This window comes from Mobula hypostoma, chromosome 1 (assembly GCF_963921235.1).
Source record: "Mobula hypostoma chromosome 1, sMobHyp1.1, whole genome shotgun sequence".
NCBI lineage: Eukaryota > Metazoa > Chordata > Chondrichthyes > Myliobatiformes > Myliobatidae > Mobula > Mobula hypostoma.
The window spans coordinates 188,083,199-188,102,916 of record NC_086097.1 but is presented as its reverse complement, the minus strand read 5'-3'; the positions used below and the strand labels follow the sequence as shown (position 1 = coordinate 188,102,916).

The 19,718-nt window shown below is 42.8% G+C and overlaps 1 protein-coding gene across 2 annotated transcripts in view; it reads left to right on the top strand.

Annotated features, from left to right (window-relative positions):
* cnbd1 (cyclic nucleotide binding domain containing 1) overlaps window positions 1-19,718 on the top strand; it is a 148,491-nt gene that overhangs the window by 71,794 nt on the left and 56,979 nt on the right. For both annotated transcript variants that reach the window (XM_063061641.1, XM_063061649.1), the window contains exon 5: window positions 19,481-19,626. In XM_063061641.1, coding sequence (XP_062917711.1) covers window positions 19,481-19,626 — 146 coding nt within the window. The remainder of the gene's footprint in view (window positions 1-19,480; window positions 19,627-19,718) is intronic.

Genomic DNA, 19,718 nt, shown 5'->3' with positions numbered 1-19,718 from the left:
TTGACGAAGGCAAATGTAGTGTATTTGGATTTCAGCAACACATTTGATAAGGTACCCCATGCAAGGCTTATTGAGAAAGTAAGGAGGCATGGGTTGCAAGGGGACCTTGCTTTGTGGATCCAGAATTGGCTGCCCACAGAAGGCAAAGAGAGGTTGTAGACGGGTCATATTCTGCATGGAGGTTGGTGACCAGTGGTGCGTCTCAGGGTTCTGTTCTACAACCCCTTCTCTTCGTGATTTTTATAAATGACCTGGATGAGGAAGTGGATGGATGGGTTAGTTAATTTGACACAAAGGTTGGGGGTGTTGTGGATAGTGTGGAGGGCTGTCAGAGGTTGCAGCAGGACATTGATAGGATGCAAAACTGGGCTGAGAAGTGGCAGATGGAGTTCAACCCAGATAGGTGTGAGGTGGTTCATTTTGGTAGGTCAAATGTGATGGCAGAATATAGTATTAATGGTAAGACTCTTGGCAGTGTGGAGGATCAGAGGGATCTTGGGGTCCTGGTCCATAGGACACTCAAAGCTGCTGTGAAGGTTGGCTGTGTGATTAAGAAAGCATACAGTGTATTGGCCTTCATCAACCGTGGGATTGAGTTCAAGAGCTGAGAGATAATGTTACAGCTATGTAGGAACCTGGTCAGACCCCACCTCGAGTACTGTGCACAGTTCTGGTCACCTCACTACAGGAAGGATGTACAAACTGTAGAAAGGGTGCAGAGGAGATTTACAAGGATGTTATGAGAATAGGTTGAGTAAACTTGGCCTTGTCTCCTTGGAGCAATGGAGGATGAGATGTGATCTGATAGAGGTGTATAAGATGATGAGAGGCATTGATTGTGTGGATAGTCAGAGGCTTTTTCCCAGGGCTAAAATGGCTAACACAAGAGGGCAGTTTTAAGTTGCTTGGAAGTAGGTACAGAGGAGATGTCAGGGGTAAGTTTTTTTTATACAGAATGGTGAGTGCATGGAATGGGCTGCAGTAACGGTGGTGCAGGCAGATACAATAGGGTCTTTTAAGAGACTCTTGGATAGGTACATGGAGCTCAGAAAAAAAGAGGGCTATAGGTAACCCTAGGTAATTTCTAAAGTAAGTACATGTTTGGCACAGCATTGTGGGCTGAAGGGCCTGTATTGTGCTATAGGATTTCTATGTATCTATGTTTAAACTGTCTTGTTGGGTCTCAACACCTCCCTCTATATCTGGTTCTTGGGCTTCTTGATGGAGAGACCTCAGACAGTCCATGGTGGCAACAACATGTCTAGCTCCATCACACTGAGCATTGGCACCTTCCAGAGCTGTGTGCTCAGCCCACTGCTGTTCACACTGTTGATGCATGACTATATTGCTACATCCAGCTGTAAGAACATCTTTACGTTTGCTGATGTCACAATAGTAGTTGGCCTCATCAGCAAGAATGATGAGCCGGTAGCTTATGGTCTGGTGTGAACGCAACAACATAAATCTCAATGTGGACTAGACTGAAGAGATGACTGTGGACTTCAGGAAGGTGCAGGCTGACCACATATACTACACATCAATGGTTCCTCTGTGGAGAGGGTCAGGAGCATCAAGTTTCTTGGAGTGTACATCTTGGAGATCTCACCTGGTCTCTCAACACCAGCTCTTTAGTCAACAGAGCACAGTAGCACTTCTATTTCCTGAGGCGATTGCATCCCCATTTTAACCACGTTCTTCTGGAGCACCATCGGAGTGTGTATATGTGAGTCCAGCGTGAGCAATAAGGACCATTGACATCCTTTTTAGATGTCGTGATTTTTGTGTGAGTTTGATTAAAATGAGGGAGAGCCGACAACCTCACTCTCATCCTAGTCTATCTGGATTCAGTGGCAAGACGAGAGTCAAGATGACTGGATATGGGTCAGGATGCAGTGGATGACCAGGGTAATCTATATGTCTTGCTGTGCTCTTCGCGCTCCACAACACACGCTGGGAAATATCTTCCTGCCTGTTGAACCCGCTGGTGGTTTCCTCTGCACAGTCAGCTGAATCCAATCTTCACTTGCTTTGGGTAGGTAAGTCCTAGGTCACCAAGGGGTCAAAAAAAACCCCTGACAGCTAAACTTACCTGGTTTGGGCGACCTGTTGATACTGTTGTTTGGGGAATGGCCGCTGTCGCATGCAAACAGCTTACTTGGAGCCACAGGTGAGAGCTAAGTGCCAGCTGAGGACCAAAGTGGGAGAACCTAACTCAGAAGGTACAACAGGTCTTCACACCAGGGGTCTTTGATCAACGGTATACTGACCAACTGTATCTCTGTTACGTATATCTGCCTTTCTGGGAATTGCAAGGTATCTGATTGCAAGACCCTGCAAGAGATTGTGAGGACTGCTGAAAGAATCATCGGGGTCTCTATTCCACCGCCCCCCTCCCCACAACCTGCAATCCAGGACATATACCAGAAGTACTGCATTTGCAGAGTGTGGAGCATTGTAAAGTACCCTTCCCATCCATCCCACAGTCTCTTTGACCTTCTACCATCAGGCAGAAGATACCATAATTTATGAACAAGGATTATTAGGATCAGTAACAGCTTCATTCCACAGGCTGTGAAATTTCTGAACACTCAGCTACCACCCAGTACACGTTGCTTATGACAGCGCAGATAACATTATACTGTTGTATATTTATCTGTATGTTGGATGACTACTTTATGTCAACCTGTACTGTGCATCTACAGAATATTTTTTATCTGTTAATATTGATGTGTTAATATTTTATGTGCGGTATGTGATATATGTACTGTGTTTTGCACCTTGGTCCTAGAAGAACATTTAGCTGTATACACGTGTACAGTTGAATGGTAATAAACTTGAACTATAGTTTACCATGGCTGTTTTTGTTTCATCCTATTGAAATCTTGCTTTGATCTAAAATCTCAGTAACTGTTTTGTGTTTCTCACTTTTAAATATGTTGTTGAACTCGATTATGATTGCTAATAATTGAATGTTAGTGTAAAGTCTGCAACTTAATCTAATATCAAGAAATATTTTAAGTTGGTTAGTAATATTCCTTTGCAAAATCTTATACAATGTGCTACCTTTCTGATATGATCTACAGCAATTTGTTTATCACAACCAAAATAAAATATAACATTCATCTTTAAAATTGCTATGTCTTGTGTATACAATTGTCTAATGCCAGTGTTTAGGCCGTCTGGCCCATCGAGTCTGGTCTGCTATTCAATCATGGCTGATCATTTTTTTTTAGTCTCCTCCTCAACCCCAGTTACCGGCCTTCTCTCCTGTAACCTTTGATGTCATGTCCAATCAAGAACCTATCAATCTCTGCCTTAAATACACTTAACGACCTGACTCCACAGCTGCATGTGCCAACAAATTCCACAAATAACAGATGGGGTACGAGGGGTAGGTGGGGCATTAGCGGAAGTTTGAGAAGTCAATGTTCATGCCATCAAGTTGGAGGCTACCCAGACGGAATATAAGGTGTTGTTCCTCCAACCTGAGTGTGGCTTCATCTTTACAGTAGAGGAGGCCGTGGATAGACATATCAGAATGGGAATAGGAGGTGGAATTAAAATGTGTGGCCACTGGGAGATCCTGCTTTCTCTGGGGGACAGAGCGACTTCTCAAACTTCCGCTAATGCCCCACCACCCCCTCATACTCCATCCGTTATTTATTTATATACACACATTCTTTTTCTCTTTCTCCTTTTTCTCCCTCTGTCCCTCTCACTATACCCCTTTCTATCCTCTGTGTTTTTCCCCTGCTCCCCCTTTTCTTTCTTCCTAGGCCTCTTGTCCCATAATTCTCACATATCCCTTTTGCCAATCACCTGTCCAGCTCTTGGCTCCATCCCTCCCCCTCTTGTCTTCTCCTATCATTTTGGATCTCCCCCTCTCTCTCCCACTTTCAAATCTCTTACTAGCTCTTCTTCCAGTTAGTCCTGACGATGGGTCTCGGCCTGAAACATCGACTGTACCTCTTCCCAGAGATGCAGCCTGGCCTGCTGCGTTCACCAGCAACTTTGATGTGTGTTGTTTAGTACAAATGTATTTTTTAAAACTTCCAGTATTTAAATTCCCCATTTATTGTAGTGGGATTTGAAATTATGTCCCAGATCGTTATTTCATCCTCCGTCGGATCCACGCCTGCAATCGCCGTTTTTTTGACTTTGTCATGTTAGGCAAAGATCGCAAGATCTTACATCTACGGACTCCAGAGCCTGCCGGCCCCGACGCTAGCAGGCATGAACTTTCAATTGCGGCCCCTGCCATTGATCTCGGCGGCTCCAACACCTCAGGACATATTCAAAACCCGGACTCCAGCAACGACCATGGACACATTCGAAGTGATTACGCAACCACCAACTGCAACTCCAGCCTTGAACTCCAGGCCGGGTCTTTATGTGCTGCTGTTGTGACTCCCGTCTCCCCTTCCCCCACCACCACTCCGCAGCCCCGTCTTCCTCAGATCCCACCGTCAGCTCCTGGGCCCTCAGAGGCTCCATCTTTCTCTCACCCCAACCCTCCCCTCTCCACTGACACCACCAGCCTCCCCCCTCCCCCCTCTGATCCCAGCTCTCATCCGTGCCGGGTCTTTACCATCCCCTCCGACCTTCAACTGTCGGAGGCAGAACGCTCTGTTCTCAGTAAGGGCCTCACGTTTGTCCCCCTTCGCCCACACCTCAGCGAGTTCCGTGTTCGCCACGATGCGGAACTTTTCTTCCGCCGTCTCCATCTCCGAGCCTACTTCTTCGGCAAGGACTCTTCCACCCCCACCGATGACCCCTTCTCCCGTCTTCAACCCTCCTCTTCTTCATGGACACCCCGCTCTGGTCTTCTGCCTGCTCTGGATCTCTTTATTGCCAACTGCCAACGGGACATCAACCGTCTCGACTTCACCGCACCTTGTCCCCATTCCAACCTCACTCCTTCGGAACGCTCTGCTCTCCACTCCCTCCGCACTAATCCTAACATTATTATTAAACCCGCTGATAAAGGGGGTGCTGTTGTAGTCTGGCGTACTGACCTCTACCTTGCCGAGGCACAGCGACAACTCGTGGATACCTCCTCTTATTTACCCCTCGATCGTGACCCCACTAAGGAGCACCAGGCCATTGTCTCCCACACTATCAACGACTTTATCCGCTCAGGGGATCTCCCATCCACTGCTACCAACCTTATAGTTCCCACACCCCGCACTTCCCGTTTCTACCTCCTACCCAAGATCCACAAACCTGCCTGTCCTGGCCGACCTATTGTCTCAGCTTGCTCCTGCCCCACCGAACTCGTTTCTGCATACCTCGACACTGTTTTATCACCCCTTGTTCAATCCCTTCCGACCTATGTTCGTGACACTTCTCACGCTCTTAAACTTTTTGATGATTTTAAGTTCCCTGGCCCCCACCGCTTTATTTTCACCATGGATGTCCAGTCCTTATATACTTCCATCCCCCATCAGGAAGGTCTCAAAGCTCTACGCTTCTTTTTGGATTCCAGACCTAATCAGTTCCCCTCTACCACCACTCTGCTCCGTCTAGCGGAATTAGTCCTTACTCTTAATAATTTCTCCTTTTGCTCCTCCCATTTCCTCCAAACTAAAGGTGTAGCTATGGGCACCCGTATGGGTCCTAGCTATGCCTGCCTTTTTGTTGGGTTTGTGGAACAATCTATGTTCCGTGCCTATTCTGGTATCTGTCCCCCACTTTTCCTTCGCTACATCGATGACTGCATTGGCGCTGCTTCCTGCACGCATGCAGAACTCGTTGACTTTATTAACTTTGCCTCCAACTTTCACCCTGCCCTCAAGTTTACCTGGTCCATTTCCGACACCTCCCTCCCCTTTCTAGATCTTTCTGTCTCTGTCTCTGGAGACAGCTTATCCACTGATGTCTAGTATAAGCCTACTGACTCTCACAGCTATCTGGACTATTCCTCTTCTCACCCTGTCTCCTGCAAAAACGCCATCCCCTTCTCGCAATTCCTCCGTCTCCGCCGCATCTGCTATCAGAATGAGGCTTTTCGTTCTAGGACGAGGGAGATGTCTTCATTTTTTAAAGAAAGGGGCTTCCCTTCCTCCACTATCAACTCTGCTCTTAAACGCATCTCCCCCATTTCACGTACATCTGCTCTCACTCCATCCTCCCACCACCCCACTAGGAATAGGGTTCCCCTGGTCCTCACCTACCACCCCACCAGCCTCCGGGTCCAACATATTATTCTCCGTAACTTCCGCCACCTTCAACGGGATCCCACCACTAAGCACATCTTTCCCTCCCCCCCCCTGCATTCCGCAGGGATCGCTCCCTACACAACTCCCTTGTCCATTCGTCCCCCCCATCCCTCCCCACTGATCTCCCTCCTGGCACTTATCCGTGTAAGCGGAACAAGTGCTACACATGCCCTTACACTTCCTCCCTTACCACCATTCAGGGCCCCAAACAGTCCTTCCAGGTGAGGCATCACTTCACCTGTGAGTCGACTGGGGTGATATACTGCGTCCGGTGCTCCCGATGAGGCCTTTTATATATTGGTGAGACCCGACGCAGACTGGGAGACCGCTTTGCTGAACATCTACGCTCTGTCCGCCAGAGAAAGCAGGATCTCCCAGTGGCCACACATTTTAATTCCATATCCCATTCCCATTCTGACATGTCTATCCACGGCCTCCTCTACTGTAAAGATGAAGCCACACTCAGGTTGGAGGAACAACACCTTATATTCCGTCTGGGTAGCCTCCAACCTGATGGCATGAACATTGACTTCTCTAACTTCCGCTAAGGCCCCACCTCCCCCTCGTACCCCATCTGTTACTCATTTTTATGCACACATTCTTTCTCTCACTCTCCTTTTTCTCCCTCTGTCCCTCTGAATATACCTCTTGCCCATCCTCTGGGTCACTCCCCCCCCTTGTCTTTCTTCCCGGACCTCCTGTCCCATGATCCTCTCGTATCCCCTTTTGCCTATCACCTGTCCAGCTCTCGGCTCTATCCCTCCCCCTCCTGTCTTCTCCTATCATTTTGCATCTCCCCCTCCCCCTCCCCCTCCAGCTTTCAAATCCCTTACTCACTCTTCCTTCAGTTAGTCCTGACGAAGGGTCTTGGCCTGAAACGTCGACTGCGCCTCTTCCTATAGATGCTGCTTGGCCTGCTGCGTTCACCAGCAACTTTGATGTGTGTTGCTTGAATTTCCAGCATCTGCAGAATTCCTGTTGTTTCCCAGATCGTTAGTTCAGTCTTCCGTGTTATTAGGCCAATGGCATGATCAGTATGTTAGTGTAACCTTTGTTACATTCGATGTGCCTTTTGATTTTTCAGACCTGCTCCTTTCCACCTCCTGTTGCTGCTGTGTGATGTGCTGTCAAAGCATCATAGTTAGCTACCATCCTGCTGGTTTGTTTGAAGGGCTCCAAAGTTCTTTAAAACTTGCATTGTAAAAAATCTTTGCTGAACAGTGCACTGGAAAGTATTGACAAAGTAGCTGCAAGCATTCATCCAGTGTAGGGAATTTGATCTTAATTCCTGCAAAGTGCATCTGCAACTTACCAATATCTTTCTTGAAGTGGTAGTGTTAGATCTGATGAAATACAAAGTCTTGTGGGAAACACCTGTCACCTTAAATGATATTTTCATTGATCACCCCTTTGCACTAATAATCTCTTAGTTCTGTTCAACAGTTTTCTTCTGTGCCACCTAATGTTCCTTAGTGAAGCAACCAAGTCTGGGTTGGTGCTGAAAATTACTTTTTCTTAGAATGTCTGCACCTGCTTCCATACCATCTGTACTTGTCCACCAAATTTTCGCTTTGCTGGTTCTGTATTACTTGCAATGACTTATTAAGGGTGTCAGGATGACTACTATAATTATGCAGATTATCTTAGATATTATATAAGCAGGACCTTCAGTACACAAATCATATTGTTGCATCTTAGCATGATTGGGAGTGCTAAAATGCTGAAATATGACAAATTACATATAACTCATTAAATTCTATTCACAGCTGTTTGCAAGGTGACCAATGATCCGCAAAACTCTTCATATTCTTTCAGTTTAATTAGTTTCATAAATAAATAATGTCACCATGTTAAAGCATCAGCTAATTTATCTGTGGTATCTCATATTGTCTTAAAAGGCAGTCTAACTAAAATAAATGAGACTTTTTATTTCCATGATGTTTTCATTTTTAACTGGAATGTAGTACATTAAGGTGGGTTTTGTAAGCTAATAGCACTTGTCACTGACCTTGCTGAAAAAGTATTGCATTAATTTCTATGTCTCCCCCCAACGGAGCTTGAGAATGTTCTCGCTAGCAAAGCATTAGACAGGAGTCTAATGACGTAAAGGAAGGTTGAGCCTCATCCTTTTCACAAAATCAAAATGGGAGAAAATAATTGACAGTTAATTAAGCCATAACTTAACAGTCATTTAAGTTTTAGTCTCAAATATTGAAATCATGTTTCTTTTAAAAAAAAACGCACTGAATGTTTCTGAGAAATTCAAAAACATCTGGCACTTTAAAAAGACTAAAAATTTTGAACAATGGGGGTGGAGGAGATTCATTTACTGGAAGGAGAAATTGATATTCAACCTTAAACTTTCTGGCAAGTTTGTAGTTTAAATGTTGGAGGCGTCTAGCTGAAGTTCTCACCTTCCTGTTGAACCCAATGACTTTAGTGTCAAAGAAGGGCTGGCTGACTTTCAGTTACTTGCAATCAGAAGCTTTTGTGCTTTTAGATGAAAATGGGTAGGTTATTCTTTAAAATTTAGAGATTGTTAGTATAGTTCTTTGTTAGAAACTTATGTTATTCTTGCACTAGAAATATTGCCATTGGTTTGTAGAAAACTAACTTGTTAATGTTAATTATATGTAGAGTGTTATCATAAGTTTTTTCCAAGATTACACATTGCTGTTGCTGCTAGATTTATCAATGGTAATTTTGGTAACTTCTTAGGTGGTGTGGTGGAGAAAAATCTCTACCAAAGGAGATGCAAGTTCTCCTTCTCTCGCCTGCAGGTCACCCTTGAGCAAGGTCTAGCACTTGCTTAGCCCCTCCCCCCCCGATCAGGGTCACATGAAACCTTGGGTGCATGTGGTGGATGGTCGTATGAGTAGCTGGTGCATATCACAAGTGCTAGTTATGAAATTACTGACAGACAATCTGAAGAGTATTGATAATGGCTGCGGTCACCCATCTTGTTACGTGTCAACATTTTTTTTACTGCTAGCGTCATTTTAAGCGCCTGAACGAGGTGGGTGGATGACGTCATTATAACAAAATGCAGACAGGTTTCTGGGACATTCAGCAGAGAAGGAACAGCGGACTGCGAGCTACCAGCAGGAGAGCGAGCTGGGTGGAGATAGTTGAAGAGTTGACAACTTGTGTTTAGGGAATATTTCATGACTGTCACCTTGTGATATCCCTCGGTGGATTTTGGAATGCTACTCAACGTCTGGAATCTGCTGTGACTGCTATCTTGTTTTCCCAGCGTGGATCCTCTGGAATTTTCCGTGATCGCCACTTGGTGTCATCTTAGTGTGGATTTACAAATTTCTTTCCCTCACCTGTTTCCGTGGATTTCTGGAGTCATCTGGATTGCCATTTCTGGGACTGTGTTTGAGTAAGATTTAAGAAGAACTGTTCCCAAACCTGACACCGTTTGTGAGCTACAAATGCATAGCACTGTTAATTTTTGTTTAATTTGCTTAATTGTGTGTATTTTGGGTAGACACTGAAAATATAGTTGTTTAACATTAAAAACTGAGTTTGATCTGTTGCTGCTGGCACATAACATAGTAAAGACATTGCCCACAAGCCACTTCTGTAGAAAAACTTGCTAAGAACAATCATGGCCACAAGACCATGATCCAATGAGCCATATAACATAGCACATGACGATAAACTTTTGTGCAAAGCTTGAAACTAACCCCACCTACTTATGATTCTTGATGAACAAGTTCAAGAACAGGAACATAATTATTAGGGGAGAAAATAGCAAGTTAAGTTCATAGATTCCTTTATCAAAGTATTGAAGGATTTCAAAAACAATAGTCTTTATTGCTTTTAAATTACACAAGATTGCTGTTGTAGTAAACTTTATAATGACTGGATTTTGTGAGTAAAATCCAACTAACAGGATTTAATCCATTATGCAAATACAGATGCTATTGACAGTAACATACAAAATTTGGAACTGATTCATATGCACCAACAATCCTTTTAACTCATGATAAGAGTCCTGCAGACTATGTCCTTGGCCACTGCTTGTGTGAGGTGTGACATTTTAATGACTGGGATTCATTGACGTTTGAAGGATGACTTTGCCATTCTAATTGTCTGCAGCATCAGACAGCACACTAACAGGACTCACCGGTAGTTTTAGCACTCAAGTGGGGATTTGTGCATCCCGAGGAACTGATTAAAGTATGAAGGCAGTTACAGATTGGACAACTTGAGATCTGTGAAGTGTAAATGTTAGGGGTTGTAATAACCCACAACAAAATTAATTGTCTCTTGGAAAACTGCAGGATAATAAATTAATGTTTGGAAAGATTAAGTAAAGACAATTCATGTCTAATGGATGATTGATTTTAAGTAGTAGATGTGGTGACAAGTGTAAATTATTATTTGATATGTGTTTTAAAGTGGCAGCCAGTAGAGCAATTGGCAAAAATAATGAGCTTGGGATTAAGTAAGAGGTGACAGCATTTTTTACAAGAATGACTTGGGAACGGAAAGCAGACAGGAGTGTTCACCAAACTAGAGTGAAGCATAAGAATATAGTCAGTATTATTACAACCGTTTCATTTAAAGTAAGTACTTTTGGTTATAATGACACAATTTTGAAAAATAACAAACAATGTTTAAGATGGTAAAGATAAAGATAGAGATAATTAGCTTTGTCACATGTACATTTAAACAACGAAACATACGGTGAAATGTGTTGTTTGCATCAATGACCTACCTGATCCAAGAATATGCTGGGGGCAGCTTGCAAGTGTCACCGTGCTTCCATCCTCACAACATGCTAATGCTTATGAACCTGTTCATCTTTGGAACGTGTAAGGAAACCAGAGCACCCAGAGGAAAGCCATGTGGTCACGGGGAGATAGTACAAACTCCTTACAGATAACGGCAGCAATGGAACCCTGGCTGCTGGCACCATATAAAGAATTACATGAGCTGCTTTACTACTGTGCCACCCTGATGCTACCATGCTGCCCTTAGCTAATGATGGTAATGAACTTAGGACAACTGATACACCTTTCAAATGGGGAGGCTTATAAAATTTAATGCATAGGAGTGCTAAAAGCTGTTTTTTGAAATCAAACAGGAAATGCTAGAAATACTCAGCAGGTCAGGCAGACTTTCCACAGATGATGCTTCACCAGCTAAGTTTTTGCAGTATTTTCTAGAAACATAGAAAACCTACAGCACAATACAGGCCCTTCGGCCCACAAAGCTATGCTGAACATGTCCTTACCTTAGAACTACCTAGGCTTACCTGTAACCCTCTATTTTTCTAAGTTCCATATAGCCATCCAGACCCTATCATTTCTGCCTCCACCACCACCACTGGCAGCCCATTCTACGCACTCATCACACTCTGCGTAAAAAAAAAAGGTTACCTCTGACACCTCTGTACCTCCTTCCAAGCACCTTAAAACTATGCCCTCTCAGCCCTGGGAAAAAGCCTCTGACTATCCATACTATCAATGCCTCTCATTATCTTGAACACCTCTATCAGGTCACCTCTCATCCTTTGTCACTCCAAGGAAAAATGGCTGAGTTCACTCAACCTATTCTCATAAGGCATACTCCCCAATCCAGGCAACATCCTTGTAAATCTCCTCCGCACCTTTTCTATGGTTTCCATGTCCTTCCTGTAGTGAGGTATCCTGAATTGAGCACAGTACTCCAAGTGGGATCTGACCAGGGTCCTATACAGCTGCAACATTACCTCTCAGCTCTTAAACTCAATATCGCGATTGATGAAGGCCAATGCTCCGTGTGCCTTCTTAACCACAGAGTCAACTTGCATAGCATGTTTGAGTGTTCTATAGACTCGGACCCAAGATCCCTCTGATCCTCCATTTTGCCAAGAGTCTTGCCTTGCCATTAATACTATATTCTGCCATCATATTTGACCTACCAAAATGAACCACCTCACATTTATCTGGGTTGAACTCCATCTTCCACTTCTCAGCCCAGTTTTGCATCCTATCAATGTCCCGCTGTAACCTCTGACAGCCCTCCACACTATCCACAACACCCCCAACCTTTGTGTCATCAGCAAATTTACTAATTTTCTGTTTTATTTCAGTTCAGTCAGCACCTCCATTATTTTGCTTTTATTTTGTTTATCAACATTTAGTATTTATGACAAGTGAAAATATTAATTAGATAATAACATTTTGAAAGGATGCAGGTACAGATGGACCTATGAATGTAAATAGACAAATCTTTCAAGAGAGCAGGACAAAGTCATGGCAGAGTTTATTGACATATTCACAATTGTATGTATGCACAGGTGTAATGAAAAACTTGCTTGAAGCAGCGTCACAGACATATAACATCATATCAGCAGCATTCATTAAAAAAAAGCATAAATTATACATTTTTATTACAAGAAAGCAATTAGAACAAAAGTTAATTGGTCAAAATGCTCAGTGTCACTAAAGTATAGTGATTAGGGTTTTGCCAGTTGGTTCAAGAATCAAATGATTGAAGGGAAGTAGCTGTTCTTGAACCAGGTGGTGTGTGACTTCAGGATTTTGTACCTCCTGCCTGATTAGAAGCTGCAAAAGGATGCATGGCTTGGCTGGTGGGGATATTTGATGATTAACGTTGCCTTCTTGAGGCAGCACCTCCTGTAGATATACCATCAATGGTAGTGAGGGATGTGCCTGTCAGGTATTAGGCAGAATCCATTAATCTCTGCAGCTTCTTATGTTCCTGTGCATTCAAATTGCGCTACTAGATCATGATGAAAACAGTCAGGATACTTTCAGCAATGTATCTGTAGAAGTGTATTAAAGTGATTGATGATAAGGTGGACCTCCTCAGCCTCAAAAGGCAATTCATAGAAACTGGTGCCAGTGGATCCCGCAGACCCAGCAAACCCAGGCAACTTTTCTGAATTCATCCATGTAACAGTTTACTTCTCTTATGTCTTTCTTTTCTTTTCAAGGTAGTTGTGGTTCTTTTAGAGTCCGTGAACTACAGTTCAAACTATGGTTCTTCACAAGCAGTGCAGTTTTTGGACTGACTGTGCAGCCTGACACTTCGCTCTCCCTGAGAGTGACCTGGAAGGTGTGTGCTCTTGGGGCTGGGAGATTGGAAGTCAGTGTCTCTCTGTCTCTCGAGCCTGTCGGTCCTCAAAATGGGGTGGGGGGGTGTGCTTGGAGATTGTAACATCTTTTGGAGACTTCTGCTGTTTGCATGGTGGAGGTTGTGGGGGTGTTTGTTGGGGGGGTTGGTGCTTCTGCTAGCGCGGTTTGGGGAGGAGTGGGGCAATGCTTTTGCTGTTGCTTGTGCAAAGAGGGGTGCTTTGGGGCATCAATGTTTCTATCATTCATTCGATGGGGGGTTTCTTTTTTTTGTGGATAGCTGTGAAGATGACAAATTTCAGGTTGTATAATGTAAACATAGTTTGATATTATATGAGCATTTGCATACTAGATTATAAAAACTGGGAAATTATGATAAACATTTTATTATAAAATACTGGTTCATTCATGCTCTAGAAAGGATATCAAAGCTTTGGAGAGAGAGAGAGAATGTTAGCGGAGCATAGAGACCATTTGAGAGACGCAAAGTGTCATGACCACACTCACTATGTGAAAGCACAGCTTCATTGCATTTGCAGTTTTCTGTTTTGCTCTGTTAATAGTCTCCCTATCTCACACTCTATCATTGACATATACTCTCCTTCATTCCACATCTGTCACTCACTTGCACACAAACAAATATACAATACACAGACATTCTCTTACTCTTTTTCTCTTTCTTACACACAGACTGTAACTTATATTTACAGAGTAACACTTGCTTATATGATGTAGGTATGTAACATATCCTCTGCAGTTGTAAGACTTTCTGCAGATGCTGCTAATCTGAAATAGAAAATGAAAACGAAAATGCTAGAAGTATTCAAAGGGTTCGGCATCATCAATGGGAGAAGTAACACAATATGTGACGTCGAAGATCTTTTATCAGATTTGGGAAAATGAGTAAACATAATTATAAACAAGAGAAAATCTGCAGATGCTGGAAATCCAAAACAACACACACAAAATGCTGAAGGAACTCAACAGGCCAGGTAGCATCCATGGAAAAGAGTACAGTCACATTTCTGTATGAGACCTTTCAGCAGGACTGGAGAAAAAAAGATGAGGAGTCAGAGTTAGAAGCGGGATCCCCCAGTGGCTGCCCATTTTAATTCCACTTCCCATTGCCATTCTGACATGGCCATCCATGGCCTGCTTTACTGTTACGATGAGGCCACATCCGGGTTGGAGGAGCAAAACCTTGTATTCCATCTGGGTGGACTCCAACCTGATAGCACGAACGTTGATTTCACAAACCTCCCCATCCCTTTTTTCCCCGCCTCACCTTATCTCCCTGCCTGCCTCTGGGGCTCCTCCCCCTTTTTCTTTCTTTCATGGCCTACTGATCTCTCCTATTAGATTTCCTGTTCTCCAGCCCTGTATCTCTTTCAACAGTCAACTTCCCAGCTCTTTATTTCACACCCCCATTTCACCTATCACCTTGTGTTTCTTATCCCACTACCCCCACCTTTTAACTCTACTCCTCATCTTTTTTTCTCCATTCCTGCTGAAGGATCTCGGCCTGAGATGTTGACTGTACTCTTTTCCAAATAAAATGATTTTTTTTTTTGTGTTGCAGAGAGAGTGAGATGTGATGGTAGGGCAAATGTATTATCTGTAGAAGGCTTCACCCTTGGGTTGCTGAGATTAATGCTGTTTGCAGAATTGTCTGCTTGATAAATTAATGAAGTAGTAAGTCAGAAAACAAAGCAAAATCATATGAGTTGTGAAATACAAATTGGAGTGATTACAAAGGCAAGAAATGCTGGAAATGACCAGGACATCACGCAGTATTGGAAGGAAGGGCATTGAGTATTAGAATTAGGGCATCATGTTACAGCTGTATAGGACATTGGTGAGACTATATCTGGAATATTATATGCAGTTCTGATCACCATACTATTAGGAAGGATGTAATTAAGCTAGAGAGGGTATAAAGAAGATTCATCAGCATGTAGCCAGATCTAGAGCATTCGAGCTACAAAGAGAGACTGGTTAGGCTGAGACTGTTTTATTCCTGAGATGAAGGAGGCTTATAGAGTGACCTTATAGAGGTTTATCAAATCATGAGAGATATTGATAAGATCAGTCTTTTTCTCAGGTTAAGGCTATGCTCTTTTCTTGCTGTTGCCATCAGGAAGGAGGTGCAGCAGCCTCAAGACCCAACAGATCCTATGTTCAGGAACAGTTGTTACCCTCTTGAACTAGAGAGGATAACTTCATTCAGCTTACTCACCCCATCACTGAATATTCCCACAACCTATGGGCTCTCTTGTGGACTCTTCAACTCATGTTCTCGATATTTATTGCATTTTTATTTATTATTATTATTTCTTCTCTTTTTCTACTTGCTCAATTAGTTGTTTGTTTTTCTTGTTGGGTATGGTCCTTCATTAAATCCATTGTGTTTCTTTGTATTTTCTGTGATTGCCCACAAGAAAATGCATCTCAGGATTGTATATGGTGACATATATGTACTTTGATAATGAATTCACTTTGAACTTTGAACTGAATGGATGAGGTGGGTCAATAGGGTCCATTTCTGTGTTGTACATTTCTATGAATCTGTGATTATAATATTTATTCACCCTGCTATTGTTTCAGGTCACTCATACACATAGGTCACTGTATGGTGACTCCTGACCAATGTCAGGATTCAGGGCCGTACCCTCCAAATATCCGGATCTGCCTCTCGGTTTTTTTGTACTACCTTACTTCCCATTTTTCTATTTTCTATTTATGATTTATAATTTAAATTTTTAATATTTACTAATTTAAACTATTTTTAATATCTTTAATATTTAATATTTGTAATCCAGGGAGTGTGAAGCGCAGAATCAAATATCGCTGTGATGATTGTACGTTCTAGTACCAGTTGTTTGGTGACAATAAAGTATAAAGTATATATCAATACTAGTTGATAATAATGAGTTTCATATCAGGAGATTTTGTATCTTGATATCATCGTACTCCCTTATTGCCATCTGGCTAAGTGGCAATGCTTGGCTACTTGAAAGGGGAAAGGCATAGTGTAAGGGGAGAGTTTTTAAAAATGAGATAGCTGCTTAATCCATCTAGGAGTGAGAAGTGGGGTACATGTTTAGGTAGTAAATAATTGATTTTCACTAGTTTCAGCCCTTTTGCTGGCCAAGGACACTAGTCATGGCTGCTTCATTTATGATAATCATTCTTTTTTTCTGTATTATGCATTTCTTGTAAATTTTCTAATTTGGTAATGCTTGTACTGATTATACACTATTTCTTTAGAAGAAGAGGAAAATAAATTATTGAATGATATTACATGATGTGAAAGGAAAATCATGTCTGACGAATCTCATAGAATTTTTTGAGGATGTAACTAGTAGAGTGGATAGGGGAGAACCAGTGGATGTGGTATATTTGGATTTTCAAAAGGCTTTTGACAAGGTCCCACACAGGAGATTAGTGTGCAAACTTAAAGCACACGGTATTGGGGGTAAGATATTGATGTGGATAGAGAATTGGTTAGCAGACAGGAAGCAAAGAGTGGGAATAAACGGAACCTTTTCAGAATGGCAGGCAGTGACTAGTGGGGTACCGCAAGGCTCAGTGCTGGGACCCCAGTTGTTTGCAATATATATTAATGACTTGGATGAGGGAATTAAATGCAGCATCTCCAAGTTTGCGGATGACACGAAGCTGGGCGGCAGTGTTAGCTGTGAGGAGGATGCTAAGAGGACGCAGGGTGACTTGGATAGGTTGGGTGAGTGGGCAAATTCATGGCAGATGCAATTTAATGTGGATAAACGTGAAGTTATCCACTTTGGTGGCAAAAATAGGAAAACAGATTATTATCTGAATGGTGGCCGATTAGGAAAAGGGGAGGTGCAACGAGACCTGGGTGTCATTATACACCAGTCATTGAAAGTGGGCATGTAGGTTCAGCAGGCGGTGAAAAAGGCGAATGATATGCTGGCATTTATAGCGAGAGGATTCGAGTACAGGAGCAGGGAGGTACTACTGCAGTTGTACAAGGCCTTGGTGAGACCACACCTGGAGTATTGTGTGCAGTTTTGGTCCCCTAATCTGAGGAAAGACATCCTTGCCATAGAGGGAGTACGAAGAAGGTTTACCAGATTGATTCCTGGGATGGCAGAACTTTCATATGAAGAAAGACTGGATGAACTGGGCTTGTACTCATTGGAATTTAGAAGATTGAGGGGGGATCTGATTGAAACGTATAAAATCCTAAAGGGATTGGACAGGCTAGATGCAGGGGGATTGTTCCCGATGTTGGGGAAGTCCAGAACGAGGGGTCACAGTTTGAGGATAAAGGGGAAGCCTTTTAGGACCGAGATGAGGAAAAACTTCTTCACACAGAGAGTGATGAATCTGTGGAATTCTCTGCCACAGGAAACAGTTGAGGCCAGTTCATTGGCTATATTTAAGAGGGAGTTAGATATGGCCCTTGTGGCTACGGGGCTCAGGGGGTATGGAGGGAAGGCTGGTGCAGGGTTCTGAGTTGGATGATCAGCCATGATCATAATAAATGGTGGTGCAGGCTCGAAGGGCCGAATGGCCTACTCCACCTATTTTCTATGTTTCTATGATGCCTCTACCATAGTTCAAAGCAACTGGTCTTTGACTGCAAGTTGAGATATGTGAGTCTTAGTGTAGTGGTAAATGTACATGTCAGTGTAATGAAGTGCATGGCTGTTAAACCCAAGTCCTAATTGGAAGAGATAATCAGTAGGTCAATGTTGGTTATGTGGTTTGCTAAGCAAAATGTGAACCTAGATTTGCAGTTAATGGAAGAAGATATTTGATGATAACTGAATGACGTTGACTGTACTCTGAGGTCATTGAACTTTTTGAGCCTCGTTATTGACAGCATGGCTGGCACGCTTTCATAGCTATCTACTCCTGCTATCTTTGCAATGTGTGGATGGTCTCCAGGTCCCTGCTGGTAGAAGATATTCCTCCAGTCTGTGTCCACTGTAGCATCTGAAAATTTTACAGCTTCCTCTGTTACAACTTGTGTGACATTTCTACAGGTTCAAAGGTGACTTTCAAACTTATTGCCACTGTGACCCTCAGGCTCACTCAGCTCGTGTTTGTCTAGGGGAATCAGTTTTCAGCCCCGCCAATCTGGGTAATCACGTTTGTGTGGATGCTGTGTAACGTACCCCCAGTTACAAACCCACAATGCAAAATATCAGACAGTACCCAATATGCAATTAAATGATAGCGTTTATGAATCTTAATCTGAATATAGGGTTAGTAATGAAAATAAACAAAACAAAGGGTCCAAGTCAAAGTCAAAATTACACTGGAGCTCACTCAGTAGTCATTCTTCCACCATCGGTCTCCTCTGAGCGTTGCCGACCTTTGGACCCTCAGATCCCAGTCCACTCCGTCCGGTGGTCTACCAGCTCTCTCCACACGTGTCTTCCCTCTTCATCGCTCCTTGATGAAAGACTGCAAAAAACCTGGCTCCCAGACACACAAGAAAAAACAACATTTCTCCCATTGGATAGCCACTGAATTCCAAAGTCCTGTTATCTCTAGTCATAACCCAAACATTGCTGCTACAGAGAAACCATTACCTTAACAGTGGAAGATTGCATAGAGGCCATTACATTAGCCTTAGCAGTGAAACCTTACAGTGTGTTACACCACCCTAGTACAGCTGTCCTTTAAGAAGTGGATGCTAGCTTTAATCAGTTAAGATTTGCCTTTCATGAAATTAGCCATGTACTGATGTACTAAGCAAACAACAACATAGCTGTTGTTAACTGAGCACTGAAATCAGGATAGCTGGCAAGAGGAGTGAACGTCGTGCCTTGTTTCTGGCAAATTATGATTTCAACACATGTTCAGCAGGGGTATGCAGTTTAGCCTCCACTTCTTCATAACTTGTGCCTATTATTGAAATATCTGAACCCAAGCATTTAAGTTAAGGATAATCTCAGGGGAAAAGCAGTCTGATCCTGCAAATGATTAGAGATATTTCTATAACTGATAGATGAAAATATGTTTAGTCATAGATATGACAGGAGTACAAATGCATCTTAAGATTCTCTAGGTAATCTATAAAATAAACCAAGGAGATAAAGCAAGAATGCTATTGATTTGGAATGTCGGACAAATCAGAATATTGTTTTACAAATGCTTTTCAATTTCTTTCAGTCCCTATTACAGAACACGCTCCGAGCATCTGATTATTTATAAAATACTGAGATTATTTCCAGCAATCAACACACAGTTTACAGACCCAGAGCTGAAAGATCTAAGTGGACGGATAATCATGGAATCATGGGACAGAGGTTGCATAGGTATATCTGTTGTACTTTGCTGGAATGTTGATTAGATATAATATGTTTGAATTGACTATTTTAATGTGTGGTCTTTTTGTTCCAATTACAAT